This window comes from Anopheles gambiae, chromosome 2 (genome assembly GCF_943734735.2).
Source record: "Anopheles gambiae chromosome 2, idAnoGambNW_F1_1, whole genome shotgun sequence".
Classification (NCBI taxonomy): Eukaryota; Metazoa; Arthropoda; class Insecta; order Diptera; family Culicidae; genus Anopheles; species Anopheles gambiae.
This window is the reverse complement of record NC_064601.1, coordinates 786767-805406: the sequence shown is the minus strand read 5'-3', so window position 1 is coordinate 805406 and position 18640 is coordinate 786767. Positions and strand designations below refer to the sequence as shown.

Here is an 18640-nt window from a genome sequence, read left to right as displayed (position 1 = left end):
TTGTAGTAAGCTACAGCCCGCCTAAAGCTTTTTTTATTCTCATTATCCATCAGCTGTACGGTGCTGCTAATGTCGAAAGCGAAACTGCAAGTAACGAACAGACGGCGAGAGAGATCAACGAACTTCTCCTGGTCATGGCAGCGGATCCTTCCTGCAGTACGGGAACGTTGTTGCATCGATCTCCAACGCAGGCAACGCACTCGAGCGATCCCTGAAACGCAGCATGTGGTAGGGAGCAAAAGTGTCTTCCTCCTTCCAACTGATGGACACAGCCGCGGGTAAACAGGAACACGTGGCCACTCACAGATGTAGCACGCACGTGGATGCACTCATAGTGATTATGTTTCGTGGGCAGCGCAGTGCTCAGCGGTCGGATGAAGCTGGCCAAACTGCTGTTGGTCAGCTGAACCGATTCCTCGTCGCACTCTACCACGGGCACCTCCAATCCCAGCGAACAATCTTCATCGCCGTAACAGAAGTCACAATCGAGGCCATATCCTTGAAAAGGTAGTTTAGCAACAAAAGCAAAAAAGATGGTAAGTGCAACCCCCGACGTTCTGTCTTCGTTTACGTTCACTTGCGATCATGATCGCGCTGCCAGAAATGGGTTACCTTGAATGACTAACCTGTTTTTGCTAGAGCCAAAAGTCCCACTATTACCGAAGCCACCGCGGTGATCGTTGCGTAGCAACGCATTGTGTGGTCGTACAGGCTGACGGCGTTCTAAGACACTTCTGGGACACCGTTTGAACTAACCTTTACACCGCGATATCTACACGTGTTATCGTTCAAATGTGAACTTCAACGAAAATTCGTTCACCTCGTTTCACACCTGTATTATTTGTGTATAATCATTGACTTCACACACGGTACGCAACCGGTAAGTTACTCCGCGGACTGCCGTGCGTTGACTGAATGCAGCGAATGCAACTGCAGCGTCGATCGCAATGCGGCTGGCGTCGCGAAAGCGCATTCGCTCGTTGGTATTGGTGCTGTTTTCTCTTAAAGCCATCAATTGCCACCCAGAGACGTGTGGATTGTGGAACCGTTGCACCAGGTGCCTGAGATGCAGCAAGTGCAAGGCTGACGCTGCCCAGACGATGGGTGTATTATGCAAACTGTTTGACTGCGTTTGTTTACTACGGCGATGGGCGAAGGTGGAGAAGTTGCTGGAAATACAAAAGATTTAACGATGATGACGTCGTTCGATCGCAAAAGTTCATCGGTGAACATGATCCCGCGATCGATTACGGCTGTTGATCTATAGCCTTCACCAGGTACAATCAGGCTTTTTGTTAGTCTTTACTAAGCTGCATTTGAAGCTTATTTGGATTGTTCAATAATGATTCATTTCAAGTAAAAAGCATTAACATGTGTGTCAGACTTACTTCTAGATTCACGTGAAATCCATACAAATCCAACGAACACTCAATGATTTATGTTATAATGCAAATCATTCCAAAAGTTCCAAATACATGAAAATGCACTGCAGCTGACTTCAATTCCCATTTTTGCATCGTCAATAGCTGCCACCATCCTGAGCAGCGAATTATTGCGAACGCGTTTTATCCATCAATCCTCAAAAATACGCAATATGCCTGTTCCCGATTGCACAGCATTCGGTCACATTACTAAGTCATAACTGTCACTTGGCCTGACGAACGTGAACAATCCCAGATCAGCGTCGATTGTAGGCAATGTTCATCCTACCTGCTGCTCCATGCCCCATCCCATAGACGTGCTTTTATTTATTGCATTTTTTTTCTTTCTTCTTCGTGAAAACTCCATCACAAAGCAGGAACTACCCATCGGAAGCGCTTACTTTACAATGGATGAATTGATGATTGAGAGAGAGAGAGCAGTGACTGCTCAATTCCAGCGGCAACCCTCAATTCCGGCCGACCGTAGCATAAGGGAAGATCCATCAATGGTTAAGAAGTGCCGAAAAATACGTCAGGGAGTGCTGGATATGTTTTATGAATGCCAACGGGAAAGTGACATCCTGGCCCTTCACCATCCCTTTCCTCTGTACGGCGTCGCTTTCGTTTTCATCGTGCGCTGATAAATGTGCTCCCGGAAGGAAGAAAAATTGATACACGATGCGCCTGGAATAAGCTCGTACGTATCATAACGAGCATTTCACCATTATACATTTATGATGCCAAACACTCGCGATATGGTGAGATGGTACCCCGGTTCCGAGAGCGATTGATAGTAACAGAAACAGCTTAACAGCCTTCCCGTAAATCCTCCAAATGGCTTCGACCGAAATTCAATCATAATATTTCTCGGTCCAGGAATCGAATGCGTATGGCTTCGGATCGTTCACGTTAGACGTTGACAAATGATTCGTAAATGAGAATATTATACACATATCTGCGTGCTTGTGTGTCTCTGGCAGTATTCAGAAAAACCTTTTCAAACAGGAAGTAAACAGTATATATGTTAGTATTTTTATTCTCCTTCTGAATCTTTTGTTCAAGTCAATGTGACGTATTTGCAAGTAGCTAATTCCCTGCTTAAAAGTTGTCCATTCATGAATATAGTTGTGTTGATAAATGGGAAGATATACCACGAAGGTGCAATTACATTCCTCTCAATAGATCATAAAAATTGAAACCCTCCCTTCTGGTGCAGTTAATTGGCAAACCTGTTTGCTAACTACGTAATTGTTCAGCAGTCGTGTGAAACGCAGCTTTAATACTACCTTATTCAAAGTGCAATATTGGTGCTGCTGTACGTAAGCAATTATACTGCAAATCGAACGTGATATGAATTGAGCAAAGGGTTTGCATTGAACACGCCATGACGATAATCTGTTTGCTTAGCTAAGAGTCACGCTATTTGTTACATACTAAACCAGACGTGCAATCCGACCCGATGGCTGATTACTAAACCCAACAAAAAGTACAAGACTGGAAGTGTTTCTTTTCTTATTTTGCTCTTCTCCGAAACACACATCAGCCCAAAACTAAACAAAGCGAAACGCAAAAAAGAACTAATAAATCAAGTTACATTGTACAAAAATTAAAAGCAAATCTACTTTTCTCATGTGAATCAAATTAATTATGAATCAAATGTGTAATTACACAATGGATTACATATACTCACTTATTACTCGAGTTTTATTCAATTTTTCTACAAGTTCTATTTTTGCGTAAACGTTTGCTTAATTTTCAAATCAAATGTTCGTTACCCTGTTTGACGTTGGGCGCTGCGTCGAGCACTCCGTCGAGCAGTTCGAGCACTTTCCGCCAGCCCGAACGAGCACGAACTTCAACTGTCAAAATTGTTGTTCGCCCGGGTAGCTTGTTTGTTTACGTTTTTGCTCGGTACTGCGTGTGCCGCTAAAACCCGCACAATTGTGATTTTACCGACAAGTTGTACAATTCCTGCCGCTAAATTTGTGTAGTGAAGTGGTTCCGATCAGTGTATCATCATGGTTTCGAAAACCGATAGCTTCGGGTTCAACGAGACGAAGATGTTTCAAGTGGCCCGTGACTGTTCGCCGGATGACCATAAACATACGCAGAATCTGGTGGAATCGAAGGATGATATGCTGTACGTTTGGAATGCGAAGAACTGTTGCATCCTGGTGCTGAACTGGCGAGCCGCGGCATCCCGCAAACAGGACGAATTGAAACATCAGGTAAAGTACAACGCTCAAGCGATAAAATCGACCGCCAGTCGCGCTTGCCCTAACCTCACAAACGGGCCCTGCTCTCAGCGGACGACTCGAATGCAGGGGTTTTCAGCGAACTTGACGGATAACGTTGGGTGCACGGTTTCTGCTGAACTGGCGTAAATTCGTTGAGCGGATCTATGGACCGCTAAATAATTCAACAACCACTCACGGTAGTTTTCGATGCCGGCAATTTATCAAATAATAATGGATTATTTATCGGTCTAATTAGCTTTTATGGCCATAATCTTAAATTATATGCAATCGCGAACGGAAAGTCCTTGCGCCAACCCGGCGCATTCGGGGTGCGAATATCTGTGGTTCATTTCATTATTCGTCCACGTTGCCTATCGTAAGGATTTTTTTACCTTTTACCTTTCTACAATTTTATTTCTTTATACTTCGCCACTGACCCTTACTCTCCGCTCCGATCCCGCTCCCTGGTGGTCCACGCGTGCCGCGGTGTGTTATCTCGTGGTCTGAGGAAACGAGCCCGAAACGAATTTCCATTTCAAACCCCGTCCACGCTTTCCTGTTGCCCTTCATTCGGTGCGAGAGCGATTTAAATTATAGGAAGGAAATTTTATTACTTTGCGCGCAGCAGAAGCAGAGGTAGCAGCACCAGCGGCAGCTAGGGCTCGGGCCAGGCGATCATGGAAGGAAAGTTTGAAAATAATGGATTTTCTCAAACACACCTCCCACCTTCTTCGTCACACAGCCCAAAATGACACCCACCTCGCTCGCTGGATTGTCCGTCCATTCCGGGAGTCGATTACTTTCCTTTTTTTTTGCTCCAAAGCGTTCTGCTACCTCACGGCCAAATTACCCAGCACAGCAATGATTAACATTCGTGCGCCCGGGGGTGATCACATTGACTATCTTTTTTTTTGTGTCATTTCGGTCACACTGCCAATCCATAAAAATTGTATCATTTGCCAACGATGATGCTCATCGTGTCCCTCAAGTCAACGAACGACGGACGAACGGACGGGGGCACGGCTGCATCATTATATCGAATGCTGTTAACTGAAGAACATGAATGAGGTGAGGAAGAACATGGGTTGGTAGCGCGCAGGCACAGGTACGATGGGCCCGGTATGATAAATAATGAAATGCCTTTTTTAACCTACCGCAGCTAATAGAGCCGGAAGTGCTTAGGAACAGGCATAAATCAGTTTAAAGATGATTTGTTTCGGTTTATCGCAAATAGGAGACAAATATTGCCGTTTTTGATGATGTATTTTTTCATTTTGAATGCCAAAGCACTTTACGTTCGTTAGCACGGTATGAGAAGCAAGCTAATCGCGTAATGAAAGCGATTAGAATAGGAACATAAATGGCACTTTGGCGTACATTACATCGTCAAATACGACTGTATCTTTCTTTCCGTACAATAAGAGCGACACACTACAAATCAGTAGAATTCACCGCTCCGTTCCACTCAGCATTCCATCGGAAGGTGTGACAACGACGCGAGGGAAAATCCAATTCATTGCAAATGAAATTTTTAAAAACTTTTTCCTTTGCCCACAGTCCACTGCACGAGCGACGACCGGCATTGTACGGCGAGACGGTTGTATGTGTGCTTGCTCACCAATGCATCCAGTCCTTTCGGCAATGTCCGCGTGCGCGGTACCGGCGTTATCATTCACAAATTTATGCCCCGAACGAGCGAATAGCAGCGGACTCATAAATTTTCATCCCCAACCCATTTATAAAATTATAACTCCCCGAGGTGATTCCCCGCTCTCGTCACTCGGGCGGATGCGGAGAAAAAGTCGCCCGCCCGGCAGGGACAGTAATGTGATGTGTCCTTATATCATCCTGCTGTATCCATCTCGTCGGTCATGACCGAAGGCCGTTTGGTTTGAGATTTTGTTGCGAACCGGCACGACGAGCACACTTTTTGGCTCATTTGCCCATCAATATGCTTCGGGATGTGATAATGATTATGTCACGTCGATCATCGGATTTAGTGTGACATTAAAACGCGGTCGGCAATGACGTGCACACGGATGGCAGTAGTAATGGCATGCCCTCCGCGGAGAGTAATATCTGCCCGCGCCTTCCGTCCAGCATGCGAGTCGATGAGCGCCTCGTGGCCATAAAATCGTGGCAGCAGTAAAAACAAGCCCTCTCCATACTGGCGGCACCACCAGAAAGCCTTAATTACGGAAGTATTAAGAATTTTCGCAACTGCACTAATAATAGTATCTCAAAAGTATAAATTGTACCCACACTCATCGTAATAATAAAATAATTCCTTCCTCGGGGGCAGCGGGACGGCAGCAGCAGCAGCAGCGGTTGTTTTGGTGCTTCCGATTCCCGGCAGATAGTTGCGCACGTAATTCTTGATCACAAAAACGGACCACACCGTCGTCGGGTGCGTCGTCGGGCTGCATCGGCACCAGGGTAAAACCCGGAACTTTTCCCATTTCTTACTCCACCTCTCGCGGTGCGCAGCACTACGCAGCCAATTCTGCTACCGGGGGCCGGTTGCCCTTATCCGTGTCCTTTACTACCGAACCGAAACTGCACCTTGCGTCAGGGCCTTGTTTCTAGAGGAGTGGACAAAAAAACAGCCAAAACTGCTGCTGCTCCTCGGTGGTGCCTGCTGTTGCCGGTAGTTCATGCTTTATATAATATTTTAAAAATTATCACTCTACTTTTATGTTCGTTCTTTACTGAAGTTTTACGCCTCAATCCAGTCTCCAGGCCCTCTGTTTTCCTGCTGTCCTCGCTTACTTTCGTCCTTCGAGAGGCCGCTGCAGAAAGCAGCCACTGCACGGGAATCGAAAGGAGGGCCAACCTGCGCCACAAAAAGCCAACTGGCTGGCACTGCGCTTTGTCATGGTTTGCCATTTCAGCATCTTTGATATATTTACTGTCATCTTCTTGACTTCCTTTGCTGGCATGGGGTGCGCTGTGGGTAGAGAAGGAGAAGAGTCTTCGGGGAGGAATTCAAAATGCACTCAAACGGCCAGTAGTAGCAGTATGCTTTTTCTGGCAAATGGCACATGACATGCGGCCACAGGAGTACGATCGTTCGTAAGAATACAATTAAAAGTTACGATTAAATACCTAATTTTCCGATAAGCGAACCAGCGGAGACGTGGCTTGGTGTGTCGTTCTGGGGAACAAAAATGCTTCCAATCCCAGGTAAGCAAAGCTTTTCTAACACATCGTCCGATGGTAACAGTTCTTGTGCGATATTTAAAGGTGTGGATGGAGCAGTAGTAGAATGATTCATGATCATTTTTCTCACCATTCACATCATGCGTCGTGTGTACGTGTGTGTGGGCGAGTGTTTCTTGATTTGTGTCCGTTCCGTTCGTGTTCACAAATCCACTTGCCCACTGTCCTTAACACCACTCGATGTCTAAAGCACATTTTTATTCGTAGAATGCCAACATCTTTTCTCGCTGCTTGGGCGAAACAGCGAAGACGACGACCACCGAAGATGGAAAGATATGAAAGGCAAGCCATACGTCGAACTCACCCTCTCCCTCCAGGCTTCAAATCCAGGCCCCGTTCCGGGAGCACAAAGTCGAAATAGTAGATCCACGCACGCCGAGGCAAGTGTTGAATAAGAAAATAGTGATGGAAGCCGTTTGTCTTGAGGCGTCCTTTTATTTGCCTTCCGATTGTGTCACTGCCAGTGTTTGGCCTCCGCACCACCGTCGCAGCAGCACCTCCGATCGATACAGCCGGACGGATAAAGAAGATTGGCTGAATGGCTTGAGAGAAGGCACAAGACACAGTAGTAAGAAAGGGAGTAAAGAGGCGCCCCGCCCTTATGTGATGTGATTTTTGTGTGTGTCTTGATGGTCGTGAGAAGTGTACACACGCACACGGAGTTGGTTTGAGAAAGCGTGCCCAACATTGTGGCACAATATTTCAAAGAAAGCAAATATGTCATACGAACAGGACGAACATCTTCAGTTCAGCTTCCCCCACATGGCTCTTGTGTGATTTCGAACCATAGCATCGCTTTTTATCTCTTATTTGGCTCAATTTTAAGAAAAATCCACAACTTTAGTTCCGTTTAACTGTGGCTGTTTAAGTTGCCTATCGTCTTTCCCAGTAAACCCCCGTGCGCGGTCTCCCTCGACCACCTAGGAAGACCCCACACAGAACAATGATGGTGCGATAAAGCGACAGCAAGCATCGCTCAAAGAAGTGAAAAGTTGACGGCATCTCGCGTGTGTTGATTATTATTAGCTGCTTGATGCGCCATGCGAAGAATGAAATAGAAAAAAATGGTACTACAACCTATCATCAAACATACGGAACACACAGGCACTATGAGCAGCTCACCCCACGCAGAGCAAGCGGATCAAATTTTCGCACACAATTCGGAGATTTGTGTTTGATGATGGCAACTGTTTGGACGGTGGAGGCAGGAGTCCCTCAGTAACGCAGCATGTCAGGATCAAAACGGTGGAAGCTATTGAGGGACTGAGATTGTTCGCGCGCTCGGGGACGAACGACATTGTCAGTGTTTCTCTTTTGTTGCGCGTCTGAAATAGGCCGGGGATATGAGATTAATAAGTAAACGGTGGAAAACTTGCCCGGGCTTACACAAAATCGCTCCACATATGTGTATTTGGCGGTTCATCAAGGCTGCGTTGGTCTGAAAGGTTGATGAAACCACGAGCGGATTGTTCCAACGCACAACAATTGTATCGCTGGTTCATACATGAATCTTCTATTGGCTTGGTTTGTGGCCCTCACGACGACGGTGTCGATAAGTAGCAATCATCAAATGCTTCTACCGCAAGATTATAGAGTTTGTTTTGTGCTCTCATGGGCGCGCACTATTCATGCCGTTCTTTTCTCCTAATAATAAACACATTTCTTTGTAGATCCGCCCTCAAAAAAAGCTCCAGTGAAAGCGCAAGCAATGTAGTTCAAATATTGCTCCATCAAAACTTCATCAGACATGGTGACGATGGCGTAGGACGATGGTTTGGTATCTACCGCACGGTTTCGTGGTCCTTATCATCTTCACCACACCTAATACAATACGTATAAACGAGCTTTCGTTTATGCAGTGTTACTCTTCATTATGTTTTACATTCCTTTCGCATTAAACTCGCATTTTACAAAATTGCATTTAATACGCTCCGGGTTACGCCACTTCCCTTTTCATTCGGCCGAAAATAGCGAAGCGCGATGGAATTATGCTAAAAACAGTGAAACTTGCACTCATTCGACAAAACAAACGAGAAGCGCTTATCGTGCGGCGGTGTATCGTGGCCTTAAAATAGTTCTGGTTTGGCTTCGTCCAAACAAAAAGAAACCAATTTGCATACAGAAAAAAAAGACTCCAGAATGTTCCCGTAATCCCGGAAAAGGTGTGGTTCTGAACAATATGCAGCTGTGGAAAATGTGCAACAGACAAAAATGGAATATCCTGGTGATTCTTAATGCACTCTGACTCCCTCTGACGGTACACGAGGGGCTATCAAAACGGAAGGCCAATAATCGTAAATAGAGTCATTCTGCTTAGACGAGCCTGACGAGGACAAGGAAAGAAACCCAAAGAAGCATCATCAAACACCAACTGTCGTGCTGTCTCGTTCATCCACACCGGCAGCCAAATGTGCTCAATTCATGTACGCCTCATCGACCACAGAAACGAAGGACGGCCTCATTGGAGAACTTCTCGTGGAGGTGGGGTGTACATACCTCTCACACCTTTCTGCAAAGTGAATTCACCCGACATGATCCAATTTAGTTTGGCCAGGCGCTTTTTTGGCAGCCTAATTCAAAGAGCCATATCACCTAGTTTGGTGACCATCGACCCATCATCGGTGGCCTTTACCCGTGACGCCTCTCGCCGTCCGTTTCTTCTCCCCGCCCTTATCATCATCATCATCAGCATCATCTTCATCGACGTTGTAACACGTTTTTGTTGCCTTTTACCACCGCCCGCGCACGAGTCCGAACTCTCCCTAACGATATAATGATCTATTATTATGATTATGGTCAACGTCACCTTAGAGTGTTGGAGTACCTTCTGCCGCCCCGCGTGCGGCCGTCTCGCTGCAGCTCTGGACCATAAACGAACCTCCCCACCGGTGAACTAGATACCGACAAAAATATGGTTCCTCTTATCTCTTCGATCATCAAAAAGCGACCAGCCGGGACCAAGGGAGGAAAGGAAGGGAGGGAATGGTGTTGCGATGCTGCTGATACGTATCCATCATCTATTAACCAATTTAATTCACAGGCCATTTGTCAAGGCTGATGGGCAAACATCTGTTACTACATCCGCTTCCGGATGGATAATGGTTGGCGCTGGTGGAATGGGCCTGGCCACACTTTGTTTGCTGGTCCACCGTTTTCCCTGTTACGCAGCCAGCCCCCGTGTCGAGTCTCCTGGGAGACGGTCGTACGCGTCCGCCGAATGAAGGGAGAATGAAGAATCAGCCGAACTGTGGTGTGCTGGCTTCGGCGGAAACGTTGATTTGATTTTCCGTCATCATCCCTCCATCAATCGGTGTGTTTGTATTTATCGCCCATCGGAAAAGGGAAGAAATGATGCTACTGGGTACGTACATTGGAGCGCATAAAAAGGTGTCAGTGTTTTTCTGTAGCAAATAATGGATCGATATTAGCTGTGTTTTTTTGCGAAAGATCCACACAAAAACAAGTTTGAAACTATTCTATATTATAGTACATGTTCCATCTGAGGTTAAGCCTGCCAACTCTTGGTTGGCCATTCACACAAGCAGCAATAATTGCGCATACAATCGTGCGATTTAATTGCGGCAAAAGTATCCTTTCGCGAGATGTTGCGGCGGAACATTTACACTGATTGCTCACTCCAGCGCTCGACGGCCCGATGAAGAAATTCCCCCCGGACCCAGCCAGTTCCTGTGAACTTCGATGAAGTGGAAAATTCAAGTCGTGTGTTGTGTCGCGGTCTTTCATCACGCAGCGAGATAATTTCCACGGCTCTCGGTGGCGGCAGTACCGCTTCTCCGCCACCTTCACCCCGCACGGAAGGAAACTTCGAGTCGAGTGCGCGGGTTTTGCACTTCCGGCTCGGTTTTGATGCTTTGTAATTTTATTTATTTCTTCCATGGCTGCTGCTGCTGCTGCTGCTGTTTGTAGTTTGTATCGTGCACACTCCCAACCCCAACCACCCAGTCCCACCTGTATGGATGCATGGATCTGTGACCGCGACGAAGTTTTCTCAACGAGGTCACCGTTTAGGATGTGGTGGCTGCCGGCTGAAGTGGCAGGAGAATAGGTTTTGCTTTGGTGATTTTTTGGTTTCCATTTCTTCTCGCCGCCCCGCCCCACCCACTCCCAACCACCACGGTCCACGATGCACTGAAGTGTGTTGCGTGTTAGGCAAATTGTTTCGCCTGTGTAAGTGTGCAAAAGGGAGCAGAACAGAAGGATAGACGGAGGGGGGGGGGGCATGTCGCACTTGGCTGCTACAAATCTCCAACCGATTTATGATTATAATTATTACCGACCGAGATCTTTCCGTCCCTGGTTCCGGTTTCCTGTTGGAAGCGTTCGGGATTTAGCAGCCGCGGAGTGGAAATGGTACCGCTGCCGATCGCACTCCGAAATGCCAGCAGCAAACCCGAGCAACCGCAACAGCCGCAGACCACGGTACGAGGAGGGCAAAAAAAAAGCAAAAATTCCACCTGCGGAAGTCAAAGGATCGCGCAAGAGGCCTTCATGCATGCACAAGTGCACACTCGTGCGGGTCGCCCGGTTCGCTCCCCACTCACACTTGCTTGCCGCCTGGTGGGTTTTGCGCGGTTTTTTTCAACGACGGGAACCAATTTCATCTATACCAACACACATCCGGTCCCATTCATTCTGTCCACCGTTGATTTCTTGCGCCCTTTCCTCTAGAGCGCGTTGTTTTGGCGTTACAAGCTTGGCTGATACAGGGAAAATCCGGCTCATCGAGACCGCCGCAGCGCGAACCCACGTGTCTCGAGAGGAGTACCGTATCTGCCTATCATCTTCCATTAGAATGCCGCGAAACGGAATCTGTGGCATTGCTTCTCGCTCCCACTCATTCCACAGCGATGTTGTTTGGTGCGTTTTCTACCACCTTTTCGGTTCCTGTCTCCTGTGTTTCCATTCCTGAAGCATGTGCTTTTTATTTTTGCTGCTTTCCCAGGTCGCGCACCATTTTGTTTGATGTGATTTTACACCGCTTGCAGCATCGCGAGGCGCGGCCAGTGGTGATGATTATTCTGGCCAACTGAATCCCTCGGGTGGGGCGGGTGGGGATGGACGAGTTTAACGTAGCAAAGAAATCCGTTTTATCGTGCCACTCGAAAGTGCAGCCAGAACAGGTATAATTATAATTTCCATTTATTTCTACCTTTTTTAGCTTCTCTATTGCGTCTCGTAAGTTTTTCAACACGACGCGTTTTGCTGTCTTTATTCACATTATTGCTGCAACTTGTGAGCTGGTTGTTGTTGTTGGTAGGATGAAAAGGGAGCGAAAGGGGAGAGAACGACTGCTCAATTCCGGTTCCGGATTTAGTTTGTTGCTGAATTTTTTGATTCAAATTGTAGGATGGATATTGTTTGATAAGAAAAGAAAATATATCGTAAGATCGAATGAAAACGATCTCCCAAGTAGTACAATTAATAGATTCTTCCCATAATTTTGCCATTCTTTGTTGTAACCTATCGACAAACGCATTCCTTTACACTGTAACGGTATTTTTTTAAAATACCAATCATCCACCACCGGAAGTCAATTGGTGAAGGTGAAAACTTATTTATAATGGTGCGAAAATTCACCCTTAGCACTTTCCGGTGCGCGCGCGCGCACCCTTAAAAGTTCGGATTAATTAATTTAGTTGCCCGTTGCCGAGGCACTGAATGTTGTTTGGTTTTGTTTGTTTTTTGTTTTGTTTCGCTTCTCTCTCTCCACCTAACTCTCTGTTGCTTATTTATTTACCTGCATTTTATCATGAACTTTTCTGTCGGTGAACAATAATTAAAAAAAAACTCATTTTCCATTACATTCAATCTTCACCACCGCCACCACCACCCGGTGGCTTAGGAGTAGAATGGCAGCAGCAGCAGCAACAACAGAAAAAATCTCATAACGAGGTGTGAAATTCAAACTAAATTAGAAAGGATTCATCAACACCGTCACGATTCGGTGATCTCGGCAGCAATGTTTGAAGTGAAGCGCTCCTCTCTCGCTCTCTTCCTCTCTGCCTCATTTTCACAAAGAAAGTCCCACGAAGGACCTCTTGCCATTGGGTATTGAAGAAGCTGGAGCTGTAGAAGAGAAGCTGCGCGATTATTGGCTTCTGCAATGACTCGAACGGCACACCCGCCCCGAGAGATGTCCTTCAGAGTAAGAAGTGAAGAAGAAATGTAAATTTCGTGAAAATATTCCACTTTCTACGAGGACGATTTGTTGATTTTTTTGTGTCTTTCATTTCCTTTCCTTCCTTTCGAATATCAGCGATGGGTCAGCTATTGCGGCGCTGTATGCGAAAGAGTTACCCGACGCGATACGCTTCGATTCGCGTCAACACGTACGAGCCGCCGGGAAGGAATGCCCGAAAGAGGGTGCATAAATTGGCATTCAAACGAAATTGTTAGCTATTTATTATTTTGTTAAGTGATGCTGTTAGGTTTTTTTCTTTGTTTTCTTGCATAAACGATTCACTTTATCGGCCATTGGGCTTCCCACTCTACTTCGGGGCTGTCCTTCTGCCTGACAGCTGCACGAAGAGCGCTCGCATGGGAGTGTTGAAAATAATATATTTACTTTGTAATTGAAACAATATCTATTGCTGTCCAATTTCAGAGCGGGAAGAATTCGGATTGCACACCACCCAACCCACTGCTGCGAAAGAAAACAGGGAAAAAGGGTTGAACCGAGAACCATAAAGGGAACGGCTGCTTGTCGACGGTTGCTCTTGTGGCGTGGCCCGACCGTTTTAGATGCAGGATTTTTCTCCCGACCAGTTCAATGGCGTTGGCAAAATGCATAATAAAGTTTTATGAAGCGCAGTACTCGCTGGTGGTGTGTGCGCTGACTTCCCTTAACCCCCCGCGCATACCGCACTGCTGGACTTCCTTGAACACATCGCAGCTAATTCTGTATGTTGCAATTCAATCGCTTATAAGATTGTTATGTTGCTGTTTACCATTCACATGGGTGTAAAAATTGATGCTCGTCTCGTCTCGTTGTGTGCCATCGTTGTGTACGTGAGGCAGAGCAAGCAGGGCGCAGGGAAGCGAAGAAGCACATCAAATTTAACGACACCAGACGACCGTCAGCGAACTCGGCAGCCAGTACTTATGCTAACTGAAAGCTGTAAAACGTATGATTTATGGACAGCATTGACGAGCTTTCGGGTGGTGGTGATTCGCCAAAGTTTCCTCCATCCCCAACATCGTTACCAGCGCAGCATCCACGTAACGAGATCCTTCATTTAATGGATCGTTGAATCCAATGTTCAGTTTATTGTGGAATAACATTTTTACAATACTTCTCAAAGCAATACCATCTTCTTTATGAAACAAAAAACAACAAATGCCAGTGCCCGCAATGGGTTTCAGCGCCACGCTTTCCTTCCAACGCAACGCGGAATGGTTTTGCATTTATTCTGGCGAAATTAAATTGCAATTATCTGTTTGCTCCTTATTATTTTTGTGTGATTTAGAACAAACATGTCACCCTACCCGGACTTTTCCCACTCTCTCTGTGGCAGAGATGGTGCTCTTCCCCGCTAACCGCAATTTCGCAAACGGCTAAAAGCTGCATTAATCCTGATAGCGGAGCATCCACTATACGACTCCGAAACATCGCGGTTCATTCTTCGATATGATGATGGGTGACTTGCGAGAGAGCGAAGAAGAGCGAACCCGTCTCAGACGTACACGGGCATTTTATGCCCTTTATGCATCGCCCTCCCTCCGTGCCTTCATCCGGCGCTGCTGTTTGCTGTTTTGGGCAAAGAAAAACAAATTTTTAATTGGGAATGTTCAGCTTGGATAATCACGACATGCGAAATGAGTGGAGGCTGCTTGGTGTGGTAGCAGTCGCACGGAGGGGAGGGGGCAACTGTTCCGGCACATCCTGTGGGAACCATCACGGGATGTAGGGTGTACCTCACTCCCGTAGCAGCACGGTGGCCACACATTGTTGCTGCACGCTGAAGAAGGTTAATTTTGTCGCTGGCAAAAGACGAACGGCAAAGCATGATATGCTTCTGATGATTATGCCGCTGATGCTGGTTGTGTGTTGTTTTATGTTTGCGCTGGCTGGCTGGCTGGTGGCAAAGCCGGGGTGGAAAAGCGTAAGGAAAAATGAAGTGAACAAATTTTCCGCTTACTTTCCTGTTGCTTGTTTCGTTGGCGGTGGCGTTCTCTTTTTTTTCTTTTCTTTTTCATACTCATCACCCCCCTTTCTTGTCGTGCATGCGTTTTTCCATCACACACACACGCGGGCGCGCGTTTGTTCCACCCAAAATCTGTGTGCGCGCGCCCTTTGCTGCCACCGACCGTCCGACCGACCGTCCGACCGGCTCTGGTGATGAGGGTTTTCTTTCGTGTCATACCCAAATGCATCCGTCCCGCCTTAGGGATCTGCCTGATGATGCCGTTCGCATGTATCGGGTGGGTGGTCTCATGCCCATTCCCATCTCATGCCGCTTATCAAGCCACCAACCCACCCGGGCTTATTAGGCGGGCATATGTTTTATAATAAATAATTTTCGAGATTTCTTCCGACAGTGGGAAAAAGGGGTGAAAACGTAATGGGGGAGGGTACGGGTCGCTCCGGAGGTGGACACATTTCTTGCCTCAGTACGCCTTCACGGAGGCGAATAAAGATGAAAAGTATCAGGCACCTGTGCGGGATGCACAATCGTTCGTCACAAAACAAATTCCGCACCAGATGGAGGCGCCCGATGGCACTCTTTCCATTGGACGCATGGTTGTGTGCACTTCCTTTAGCGCCCGCGCGCGCACCCGGCCTGCACTGATGAGTTCATTTTCCGCTGCCACATGCCCCGTTGCACCACCATCGCCTGCCACCTTATCTGACAAAGAGCATGGTCATGGAAAGCGATTATATAGAAAAAAAGAAGAAGTTGGGCGCAAATCTGCAAATCCCACCAACCAACCAGTCGCTAGCGCTCGGCTGACTGTTTTGTTGTCCTCACCGACCAGAAAATAGCATTGGCCTCTGCCTGGGTTTCCCCGCTCCCCTACATCAGCGGGCGCACCAACTGCACCGTTGGTGCTGCTGCTGCTGCTGCTGCTCTGTGCATCTTCCATCGCGATGAATTATAAAAATGGTATGTCTTATCCTTAAGGCGAAGAAAGCAGACTTTTAATTCCAGGTTAATACAGCAAACTCCCGCACATACAAACACACTCATCCACCATGAGCGTAACAAGGGCAGGCAAACGAAAAACCGGGCCACCACAACGGGGTATATGTATCTTCGGTTCTCGTTTCGAAATACATGCCAGTACCACCGTCTTCTTCTCCTTCTACTTTCTTCCTCCCAAACTCCTCTCCCCCCCCCCCCCCCCCCCCCCTGCACAATGGATCGTGTGTATGTTTATGCAGGCAAATTATAGACTCCACAGCCGAAGGCTCGCTCGGGCGCGGCTGAAGTCACGGCACATCCACCCCTTGATAGGTTGTTAATGATAAAAAGCGCCATACTCACCTGCCTGGTCGTCCGTGTGGCAGTGGCGGCGGCGGTGGCCCGGCAAACAACCATCGGGGGATCGGGGACCAGCGTTCTATTATGCTTCTGACAAAAAATCTGATAGGTGAACCTTGTTTCTCGGCTAATGGGAGCTGATGTTTCGTTAGATGAATTCTAGTGCAATGTTCGCCGCGAGCAGCAGCAGCAGCAGGAGCCGGGAAATTGTTGAACGGCTGCGATAAGAAGTAACGCCGGCAGTACCGTGCAATGAGTTTGTTTCTTCATTTTCAGGGAAATTCAGTTTTTTTTTGTATTTGTGCTGAAATGTAATACAAGATTATCGCCAAAAACCCCAAGACAAAGGTGTGTGCGTGTGTGTTGTCTCTTCTTTTTTACGATAAATGTCTTGAGGTTAAATGTCTTGAGTGAGAAGTAATAGTAGATTGGCCATTTTTCTATACAGTTGTTTTTCCCTAAAGCTCAATTTTCCATGTATTGCTTATAAAAATCACTCACGTAGATAAACTTTACCCTATTTTAACTCTTTTTTCCTCTCACTTTAGATCGAAAGCGGGAAATCGCGTCCCAAGAGCGCAAGTTCCAGAGCGCACCACCCTCTCTGCTTGGGAACGGAATCCGTCGCTCCTGCAACATACTTCTTGCTCATTCTTACCCTTATCGAACCATCGGCAGGCGACGGGAGCCGACCGTACTATCGATCGCAAACCCCTTCCGCCTTCTGCGGCATAAAATTGACGTTTGAACCAATCGCTGATAAGTGTTGGGGCGCTTCCGCTCGGATGCTGCCCGTTGATTGGAGGGGTCAAACGCGCAGTGGAGAGAAAGTTTGCTTATTCGGAGGCACGGTTCCATCCTTCAAACATCCTTCGCCCCACACAAATCAATGATCGATTGGTTTTCCATTCTCCCAGCGCAAACGCAGACAGTGTGGCTCTGCTCTGGGGAAGCTCGTGCTCTCCTGCAACTTTTGAAAAATGTCACTACTTTGTGGTTTGGAGACTTCGATGCCGTCAGGGAAAGCTTTCTTCTTCGCCGAAGCGCAGCGAGCGTTGTTTGTAAATTATGCATTCAAAGCGATCAAAAAACAAAAGTTGCCTCAAATCTCCACCGGGGCACGGCACCCCGAAGCGGTGTATTTGGTAATTCATTTCATTTCTCCTCTGCCAAAAGTCACTCAATGTCCGTCCGGTCCGATGGGGGATTTTGTGGTCGTTCGTTGCGAAATGAAAACCGTATTTCATTACGAATCTGCGAAACCTTCACATCGAATCGCTTTTCCCGGTTGTTCACAATCAACCGACATTCATAATCTTTCGGGAGGGAGAGGGGAGGCGAGCAGAAGAGAGAGAAAAAACGCAGTAATGAAACATTTTCTGCTCACTTCCTTCCGGCATTTTGCGCCGTCTCCTCCAGGGAGACGAACACGGCTCCGGCCATCGGCTCGGTTTGACCTGCATGCATAAATTATCGGCGAAAGTTTGTCATTTTTGGCGCAATGCTGCCTCGCCGCGCGCCGTCTCGCGAGGATCGTATCTGGCCGAATTCGATTCCATCATGCCCATCATGGATGGACGCCCGGGGCTTCCATGCCGGCGCTGCTGCTACGCTGGAAAGTACCGTGAAGGGAAAATTAAAAAATAGACACTTAATTTTTATGTCTTTGTCGTCCACGGGGAGGGCGGTGTAAGGTGAAGCAAGGACTCTCCGAACGCTCGGGAACCGTGGCGCAAAGGCAAAGGTCCTACCTACCACGCGGGAGACACAAATAGATTGACTAATGTATATACATTATTTATATCGCTTTTCTTCGTTTTTTTCACCTCTCTTCTTCATTTACTTGTGCTGCTGATAGGCCGTTTTTTGTCGCTCCCACTCCCACTTCGGTAAAGCCAGTGAAAAAACTGAGGATTTAAAATCAATTTTTTGTTGTTTTGCCAAGGGAAAAGACTTTCCACGGCGGGCGCACTCTGGGAGCTGCGGAAGCGAAGGCCACACACAGCAAGGAAAATGCCCACAGGCACATAGAATGGAAGATTTTTCCTTTTTTTTTGTTTCTTCTGTCGTTGTTCCCTCATATTCGGAGAAGGTAATGTAATTTCACCTACAACCAAAACTCCCAACTGCCTCCGAAGCCTCCCCTTGGCCACGAGTTTCATCAAATTGAAACGAGGCAATATCGGCGCTTCGGAAGTTCGCGTAAGACAAATCGATGGACGCTTAGGTGACCGGGAAGGAAGGGGCGCGAGAGGGTCGT

At 47.1% G+C, this 18640-nt stretch overlaps 2 protein-coding genes across 2 annotated transcripts in view; one reads left to right on the top strand and one right to left on the bottom strand.

Annotated features, from left to right (window-relative positions):
- On the bottom strand, positions 1-944 carry LOC1281986 (uncharacterized). The gene is made up of 2 exons (XM_321976.4): positions 627-944; positions 1-498 (listed from the first exon to the last, which is right to left on the bottom strand). Exons 1-2 carry the CDS (start codon positions 694-696, stop codon positions 50-52), a joined length of 519 nt encoding a protein of 172 aa, XP_321976.2. The 5' UTR covers positions 697-944; the 3' UTR covers positions 1-49.
- A 2326-nt stretch (positions 945-3270) lies between these two features.
- LOC5667646 (nuclear pore complex protein Nup88) overlaps positions 3271-18640 on the top strand; it is a 51103-nt gene continuing 35733 nt past the window's right edge. The window contains exon 1 of the mRNA XM_061663381.1: positions 3271-3649. Coding sequence (XP_061519365.1) covers positions 3440-3649 — 210 coding nt within the window. The 5' untranslated portion in view covers positions 3271-3439. The remainder of the gene's footprint in view (positions 3650-18640) is intronic.

Bases quoted from the DNA above. Each gene is read 5' to 3' on its own strand.
- LOC1281986 (XM_321976.4), bottom strand. From the start codon at position 696: ATGCGTTGCTACGCAACGATCACCGCGGTGGCTTCGGTAATAGTGGGA. The intron at 499-626 runs GTTAGTCATTCA...TACCTTTTCAAG, and splicing joins TTTGGCTCTAGCAAAAACAG to GATATGGCCTCGATTGTGAC.